Below are 9,304 nucleotides of genomic sequence, written 5' to 3'. Positions count from 1 at the left end.
GGTTGGGTTGGGTTGGGTTGGGTTGGGTTGGGTTGGGTTGGGTTGGGAGCGGAGGAACAAGACAAGGAAATGAAAGAAGGCAGACAGATGTCAAAACCTCTAAAGGGAACCTTGAGATGAAAACTACCCAAAATGCTGCATTTCTGATTATCTACTTCTAATCCATAACTGTCTGTAGATCCGTTCTTTCATTCAGTCCTTTAGAGCAGTAAACTCTTTGTTTCCGATACGGACTTGTTTGGAGCCTGTGTGCTGTAGAGTGGATCCTCATGTGGGGCATCTAAATGCATTTAACCAGAAAACAAAAGGGATGTAGGACGTTTCGGTGGCCTTGGCTCTCTTCTCTTTACTGCCTGCTCAAGCATGCCACCGTTAAAGTATAAGTTTTGCAGTAGTATCTATTTCTATATTGTCATCCGGAAACAATGATTGTAATATGGTTTGAAATCCCTTTTAAGCAAACCCCGTCTATATGTAGTTATTCCTGATGCTCTGAGCTGCTGTAATAACTTTTTTCTTTACCTCTGAGTAAAAGTTTATTCTATAAAGCTGAAAGGAAGTCGGATAAATCTGAAAAATTCCAGAAACAAATTAGAAAAATACCAAATTGATAATCTCTTTAGATTATTTTGAAAATGTTGGCTTTCGATCTGTTCTCAGGGTGTCAACAAAGCAACACGATAATAGCTTTATTTTATATACACTTGCAAGTATTACGGGAAATATATGTTATTCAGAAAAATTATTCGCTGTATAATTAAGCAAATAAAAATGTTTTAACTTGCAGATCAATAAGGATAAACAAATTTTAAAAATAAGTACAAAAAATTTGGTTAATTTAAAACAATCACAAAAAAGCTAAGCAAATACCCCAACAGTTTATTTTTATTTTTTTTATGAGTGCAATGCTGCATTAAAGAAATTATTTTTCTATAGATGATTTAAACCTGTGAAATAAGTTTAATAGGACACCAGAACCTTTTAAAAATGTATTTCTTTGTGGTTCAGGTCACACAGTCTGTGGCTGCAAAGTCTGTACGGTTATAAATACATATAACTACAAACACTGCCAAAAATGTTGCTGTCGAAAAGCTTCGCAAAAGGAAAGAAAAAAAATCGTTTTCCAGCATATGTACCAGCGGAACCAAAAAAAAAAGAAAAAAAAATTCACCTGGCCCAAACCTCTGTAGATTAGGGGCTGAATCCTGCAGCATCGAAGCACATTCATGTTTGAACGCCTTAATGTCTGCTATGATTACTGCTGTGCACATTTAATTTAATGTTGATCAGTTTTGCTGGATTTAGACTTTAGTGTTTGTGACATGAATCCTTCTGGAAGCCGTCGTGGGGAGTCTCTGCTCTCCGCCTCGGAGTCGCCGCCTCAGCAAAGTGACCCGTTTGGATAAGAAAAGCTTTTCACGCTCCAACCTACCTTCCCTTCAGAGCAGCCCGTGCTGCTTTCTTAACTGTTGACGGATTCTTCAGTCAAACGTCGTTTACACAAATTAACGTTATGTTGCCATTTCTGTATGGATGTGTAAAAAAAAAAAAAAAAAGATTGAAATTTATCGAATAAATTGCAAAGTGACTCCTGGAGTCTGAAGTGATTTTGTCGGGATGCAGAGAGGTTTTTTTTTGTTCGTTTTTTCGTTTTTTTAGGGTCTATTACCTGTGACCACAGTAAAAACCTTGTGTGGTTCTGTGAGTGAAAAGGCAATTCAGAGTGCTTATTATTATGATTATTTGTGATTGTGGCAATTACCTGTTTTTTTTTCTCTGTCTTTTCATTATTTTTGAGTCCATCATTTTTAGTTTCCTTACAGAAGTTTTTCACAGTAGCTTCCTTGAATTTCATCCCGTTTTTCCTGACAGAGATGCTGTAACTGAGTCGAGTTTGAATGGCAGCCTCGTTCCCACACAGCTCACCCCTGCTGACAAACTTTCTGTGCAGGTACAGCGCACCATTTCCTCCTGCAGCAAAAACAACCACACGACAGCAAGCATTTCCTCTGACTATAACACTGGCCAGTCACTTTGATTAGACCACACGACAAGTCGTCAAAATGCAAACTTTTGTTCTTGAAAAATTTCCAAATAAGGTTCATCTCTTTGACTGTTCGTGCAGCTTTTGGAAGTGTAGATCAATCAACAAATCAAACAAGTTGATTTGTATACGACGTTTATGCAACAAGGCAGTTCAATGTGCTTTACATCACAGAAACACAAAAATAAAACAATAAAATTAAATAAAACAACATACAGTAACCAATCGAGAAAACATTACATTGCATTTTGTCAATACTCATGTAATATGTTGGTCAATGTTTCATTTACTGTCCAAAAGCGACTCTAACCAGCCGCGGTTTTTAGCCTTGATTTAAAGGAACTCGTGTTTCAGCTGTTTGCAGTTTTCTTCAGTTTCAGATTTGTGGTGCGTAAGAAGCGGAATGCTGCTTGTCCATGTTTGGTTTTGGTTCAGTTCTGCAGAACAAGCCAGAACAAGAAAACCTGACACCTTTCCAAAAGACAGACCCCAACAAGGCTGACTATGTAGAGAGACCAAGCTCCATACTTTTACAGTGAACTGGTAATAGCATATTTGCTATGCCTGATGTTGCTCAAAGAAATATTTGTCCTCTCATGTTTTCCATGCAGTCGTGTGTCTATTTCCAACTAAATACCTCCACCTTGTGGACAAAACAAATCCAACATCAGTAGTAACTTTAACTGTAAATAAAGCAAGTAAAACCCAGACATTTAGTGACTCTCTACTCTGAGCTTCTGCTCCCCAGTGTGGGAAGGAAGCTAAATTGTTTATCTCTGTTGTTTCTTGATTGTGTGTACATTTTCAGCAGTTGCACTTCCCTGGTTTTGTTTCCCTCAACTCCTCCCTACACATCTGGCTGTCTGGATTTTGCTCCTAGAGACAAAGCTGCAGAAAAAAAAAAAAAAAAAAAGTAAGAAAAGAAATGTTAAGAGGAATGTGAGAGGGTGGGGTGGGGGGAGAGCTGCTGGAAGGAAAATTCAGTACGTGAAGCAAGAGGAGAGGAAAATAATCTGAAAGCCATGAGGAGCAGAGAGAATCTGAATCTTTGGAAAACCAGTGGCCAAACACCGTGGTTTTAATGGCAAACGTTCAGGAAGAGGCTGGCTGAGCTACCCAGAGAAAAATACACACAATGGGCAAAAATAGTTTCCTGCACTGTTAGATTAGACTAGGTTTTGAGAGTTTAGACCAACGACCGACAGCAGTATGGCACTTTTCCCGTTCTGCAAGTCTCCTGCAGGTCAGTACTCTCTCCAGCGGCAATGCGCAGCCTCTTTCTTTGGTCATTTTTTTGTTGTTGTTCTCCTAATTCATTTATCATTGGCAGCTGCGTATGTGTGTCGCATGTGGGTCAAAGTTGCTTTTGTTCAGAAAGATGTGGCTGAAATTCAAACTATTTCCAGAAATTTGTCACATAAAACGGAAAAAAAAAAAAAAAAAAACTACGGGACTTGCATGCCGTCAAAGATGTTTGACATCTAACTGTCTCATTTGTTTTCTATTTTTTGCCTAAAGTATCACATGAGGTCTTGCAGATTACAGGCTGTTATTCTTTATCTTCTTGTTTTACTTCTTCCAACTCAAAACAGACAACCACAGCAGAAAATCTCTAGGTTTCAAACTACAGCAAAACAACAGGAGTGTGATAAATTAGTTGCCCCCTTACAGATTTCATTTCTTTTATGCTTTTATTTGACCACACTTAAGCACTTTAGAGCATGAAACAAATATGAGTGTCAGACAAAAATCACATTATGAAATAAAAAAAAAAAAAGTTTTTTAATGCTTTAATTAATTAAATGGGGGGGGAAGCAGCTTCTCTGGTTGTGTGGAAAAGAAAGTTCCCTATTAACCCATAACCACAGCTGATTAAAAACAATACTTATTGTGTAAAATCAACTTCTTGAGCTTTACATCATGTTCTAATGTTATTCCTTCACCAAAAACATACCTGGTGTGTTGCTTTGATTCTTTCATGCATGTTTGAGAAATCATTTAATCTCCCATGGCAACCATTCATGATGCCTAAACGTTTGCTCTCTCCAAGCATCGCCTTTTTCCACAAAGCTCCGCCATGCAGCAACTCGTCCCCACTCAACTCCTACAGACTAGCAGAAGCAGCAGCAATTATCAAACATGGTGGAACTGAACACCTGCTGAGCTCATCAAACTAACTACTCTGCAGTCCAACTCTCATAATAATGGTTGCAGGCAGCATAATGGAGGAGCATTGTTGTGATGACGTGTTGAAAGGGGAACATCAGAAGGAGCAGGAGCTTCTTAAAGACAATTTCAAGATGGCAAATTGTGAAGTCAAATTGCTTTTGAGTTATGTTTGATAAATTCAGGATTTCTATAGCAACTGAAGGTAACATAGTCACTTGATTATGCTATGAGATGACACTATGTGCCTGGAAAATACCGACCCTGTAACCAGAACCTGAAGTTGACTAAAATATCTAAAAATGAAAAATAAAACATTATGTCCCAATTTCAAGAAATTCAAGAACAGATCAGAAAGAAAGTCTACAGAAAATCTTGAAGGAGAAGGTCAGGCCATGAGTTTGTGGTCTCAAACTCAACCATCCTTTGGTAGCAAGTCCGCCTCTGGATGGATCAAAATAAATGGAGTGGCCTCATCCAAGTCTGACGTTGAAATAAATTCAGATGCTGTAGCTTGACCTTAAACAGGCTGTTCATGTTTAAAACCCCTCAGTGTGAGTGGATCAATCCAATCCTGCAAAGAGGAGTGGAACGACGTTTCTTCACAGGGATGTAAAAGGCTTGTGCAGATTAAAACTGTTTGCCCGGGTTATCTTTGTCTTCATTTTTAAAGTGTTGGTTGAACTGAAACATTTAACTTGCATGAAAACAGCAAAACACGGAAGAAATCTCAAAAAGGATGGAAAAAAACAAACATCACTGCGTTAGAGTGGATGAGGAGAAGTTGCCACTGTTTCACTGTGTGTTTGTCGTCATGCAGGCCCAGTCAGAATGAACAGAATACAGCTCCTCCTGTGCTGTTTTCTACTGTCTCTTATCATATGTAAGTATGCAGAGCAATATGTTCTATCACTTTGAATCAGGACAATGCATGCACACAGAAAAATGTGCCGAACTGACCTACTTTGACCTCAGATGAGTTGTGGGCCAACCAAATATTTATAACTGTTGCTTCTGATCTTTTTTTTTTTTTTTTTTTTTTTTTTTATAAAGGTAATTTCTGTATTTTTTTCTACATTTCCAGCAGAGTTTTAAACCTATCTGTCTCAGTGTTGACTTTAGGTATCAGTTAAATATTAATAGGCGTGATTACTTTCCATATCCATATGGTTTTTGTTCTTAAATAACTTTCTGACTCTCTAGACTTCTTTAATGGACGTAAAGCTGCTGCCAGTTTGGAGTCAGCCCATCCCTTGTCTCAGGTGTTGGGAATGAAGGATGGAATGATACTGAAAGACATGTCTTCAATGAAGACAGTGGACTCAAAAACTCCACAGGAGACATCATGGGGAGCCCCTATGGTTTGGGGTGACAGCCACAATTCGGTGTGGCGCAGGGCGAAACTCTCAGAACGAGGAATTCGCGTAGGCCTGTTGACCCTTGTGGTCGGGACTTACGCCCGGTTTGTCCGTCGTTTCCTCTACTCAGCTGAAAACCACTTTCTCCCTGGTCAGATGGTCACATATTACATTCTTACAGACAACCCCCGCACTCTGGATCCTCCGGTCGAGCTGGGCCCTGGACGGCAGATGAAGGTGCTTCTGGCTGCGGAGCTGCCTGGCTGGGACAGGTTGGCTTACCGTCGCATGGTGCTGTTTGCTGAAGCCCTCTGGGGCTCCATTGGCAAAGAGGTCAACTACATCTTCTGCGCTGACATTGACCAGGAGTTTGTGGGCCCAGTGGGGGAAGAAATCCTTGGGGATCTGGTGGCTACGCTACACCCAGAGTTCTTTGAAATGCCACGAAACAATTTCCCTTACGAAGACCAAGAAGAGTCATCCGCTTGCGTGGAGGAGGACGAGGGAGACTACTACTACACATCAGAGTTTTATGGCGGGGTGGTTTCTCAAATGCGCAGGCTTGTTCGGGAGTGTTCTTTGCTTATACTTCAGGACGAGGCGAACAAAGTGATGGCCAAAGGACTGGAGGAAAGCTACTTAAACCGCTACCTGATCGACCACAGGCCCACATGTGTACTCTCGCCAGAGTACAGCTGGTGGGATTCACCCCTTACCGCCCATGTGCCTAAAAAGAGGCTGGTCTCATTGGGAAGGCAGTGTGAGGCTTATGATATAGAGAAGAGAGAGCTACAGAGGTGCTGAATTTTTAAGAAAGGAAGGACAAGAGAGTTCTGCAATTTACACTCATTTATGTACGCAGTGGTGTGCAAAGTGTTCATGACCTTTGCAAGTTTTCAAATCAAAACAAACCCCAGTGTGTTTTATTGATCCCCATGGGGGAATTGCAAAGAGGTTTGATCTAAACCATCATCCATCATCTTTGACAAGCTACCCTTTCTCTCATAAAGAAAAGCATCCCCACACCATAATTCTGCCTCCACCATGTTTCAGTGGTGCACCCAAGCTGCACTCCAATGTTAGTTATCCATTATATGTGGTGTTTTGCACCCTTTTCCAGGTAACTTTTCCCGGCACAGTTGGTGACAAACTGCAAATGGGATTACTTCAGCACTCGAGACTTCCTCTTGCTTCTCTTCCACGAAGGAGTAGATAACTAACAGTTGTCCTGTCAACAGACACTCCTGCCTAAGCTGTTAATCTGCACAGTCTCCACGGCTGCTTCTCCTATTGATGCTGTCAGGCGTATCAGTTAGAAATCTCCTAAACTTTATCACTGACCTGTCTTTTGTTTTTCTTGGTCTTCGTGATGTTGTTTACTCACTGATTTATCACCAAGGTCTCCACCAAACAGCTGGACTTATACTGAAATTAAATTACGCTACATTTGTGGTTGTAATTTGAGCTAAAATGTGAATGACGGTACTTTTGCAAGGCACTGTATCTCATGCCATTTCATGAAGGTGGAATACGTGGCGTCTCACAAGATAACTGATAAAAATCAATGTAATGAGAATGCAAATATTAATAAAATCTCCATAAAAGATTCTGATTTTTTTTTATTTTTTTTATGGTCTGTTCTGTGAGATAACAAATGGAGCAAGCAGTCGTGCTCAAGCTAGCTGCACAAACCTGCACCTTTGCATGCACACTCTCTCTTCCCCCAGCAGACAAAGAGAAGCTGACCTGTCTCTGTAAACAAAGCACTGTCCTCTCCATTAATGTCAGCCTCAGAGATACTGCTCCAGTGGCTTTGTGGTCGGCAGTGATAAGAGGCAACAGTAAGTGCACTCTTTCCCCACAGTGGCCAATCATTAACTGAAAGAGCCGCTGTCCCAAGGTCTTTAAAGACCAGGTGGGTGAAAATAGACTCAAATTGGGAGTTGTTTTTCCATGTTTTCCACGTGGAAAGAATTTGGGGTTTTGACAAGAATCTGTGCAACATGTACAGAATATTTATGTATATCATCTGTTTTATATATACATATAAAAGCTGTACTTGACTAACTTGGTTGTGTATGCTGTTGTCTTCCTCCCTCCCTCTCGCCCGCAAACACAAACATGCTCCCACGTTCACACATAGACCTCGCTGTCTTGTGTGCAGTGTGTGTGTTTTCTTTTATTGGGCGGGTTAAACAGGAGCAGATGTTTTCTTCTCACTGCCAACAGAATCTGTCCTTAGGGCCAGATCGCCACGTGGAGTGGAGTCGGAGATGAACTTCAAACAGCTCTGTGCTTCACATGGAAAAGTCGGGGGGTTTTTTTTCAAAGTTTTTGGATTTGACAGAGCAATGAATAAAAGCTCTCTGGATGGTCAACGTCAATTTTATATTTCTCACATAGCAAGTAGTGCTTTCATTGATATTTTTATCATCTGGTTTTCATTAATGTGATCGTTATTAAACTGGAATATTTTTCTGCCCTTTTAATGTCATGCTATTTTTAATCCAGAGAAGATTATTGTATTATTTTCTTTAGCAAAGTTTTATCTTAGAGGTGGGGGCTTTTTGTCGAAGAGAAATCCTTTTCTTTTACTGTAGCTTTGTTTCTCCCTGGTATTATTTATCTGATGTACCTCACAGGTGCATCAAATGAAGCATTTAAAATTTGCATGCATAATTTTGAAAGAAACTTCACTTTAAAGTAAAATTAAAAAAAAAACTGTAGAGTGGTATTCTAAATACATTGTATTTAAATTAAGCATATTTTTGTTTGTTCATCAATTTTGCTGAATAATTGTCATTTTTGTCAACTCTGTATACATACCATGTTTTCAATCTATGACTGAATAATTAGACAAACCCAGTACAACAGAGCCGTACCTCAGAAGGTCCTAGTAATAAAACATCTTATAAACTTCTAAATATAAAAAGCTTTCTTTAAAAAAAAAAAAAGGTTTTCTTATTGATTCATGAAGGTTAGTTTCTTTCCATAAGCGATGAATGACTCCTTTTATCTCCTTGTTAACTTATGTTTTATAATTTGCACAGTTTTACTGTTACAAATAACTTTGACATTTAACTCACTGGAATACTTTTACTCTATATGTTCAGTTTAGCCGAACTTCCCTGCTGAGTTTAAAGATTTATTGGTTCAGTCCTTTGTATGTGTTTTACTGGTAGTAAAATAACAGATTACTGACATCAGCATAACCCAGAGCAGAAAACAGCAAACTGGGCACATGTAGGTGAGAGGACATTTTTTGTGAAAATTTCTGCCAATCGTTGTGGCACTGAATGAGAATATAATGTGGAAAAAATGGTAAGAAAAAAAAAGGGACAGAAAAATGATCCAGAGAGTGTAAAATTGTGTTGTGCACCACTTATAAATATTATGTACTTGCCACTTGATGGTTCATGAGATTTTTTCATGTCCATGTTTCACAACTGGTATGAAGTCTCAAAATCCTATGCTTGGTTTAGACCAAACATGTCCAAATAATTCAATGTTAGACTTATTTGTTGCTAGAACATAACTCCAGAATTCCTGATCTTTGTCTGATTTAAGGATTTTTAGAGGCTTCTTCCTGGAAGCGGTCATCTTCCAGAGTGGACCTGCTTGGATGACCAGACCTACACATGTCAGCAGCTGTTCTGGATGTTCCTCATTTGTAACAAAAAAAAAAAAAAAAAAAAAAAAAGATTTTTTTTAAAAAAAAAAGAAAATGTTCCGGGCC

At 39.3% G+C, this 9,304-nt stretch overlaps 1 protein-coding gene across 1 annotated transcript; it reads left to right on the top strand.

Moving 5' to 3' along the window:
* The first annotated feature begins 3,004 nt into the window (after positions 1–3,004).
* Positions 3,005–7,636, top strand: LOC106949161 (globoside alpha-1,3-N-acetylgalactosaminyltransferase 1-like). Its single transcript, XM_015035236.1, has 3 exons — positions 3,005–3,287; positions 5,031–5,093; positions 5,414–7,636. The coding sequence occupies exons 1-3, from the start codon at positions 3,254–3,256 to the stop codon at positions 6,370–6,372; spliced, it is 1,056 nt and encodes a 351-aa protein (XP_014890722.1). The 5' UTR covers positions 3,005–3,253; the 3' UTR covers positions 6,373–7,636.
* The last annotated feature ends 1,668 nt before the right edge of the window (positions 7,637–9,304 follow it).

Source organism: Poecilia latipinna, unplaced genomic scaffold (assembly GCF_001443285.1).
Source record: "Poecilia latipinna isolate Pla-1442-1.1 unplaced genomic scaffold, P_latipinna-1.0 Scaffold329, whole genome shotgun sequence".
Classification (NCBI taxonomy): domain Eukaryota; kingdom Metazoa; phylum Chordata; class Actinopteri; order Cyprinodontiformes; family Poeciliidae; genus Poecilia; species Poecilia latipinna.
The sequence above is the reverse complement of the archived record's forward strand: the minus strand, read 5'-3'. Positions and strand labels throughout refer to the sequence as shown.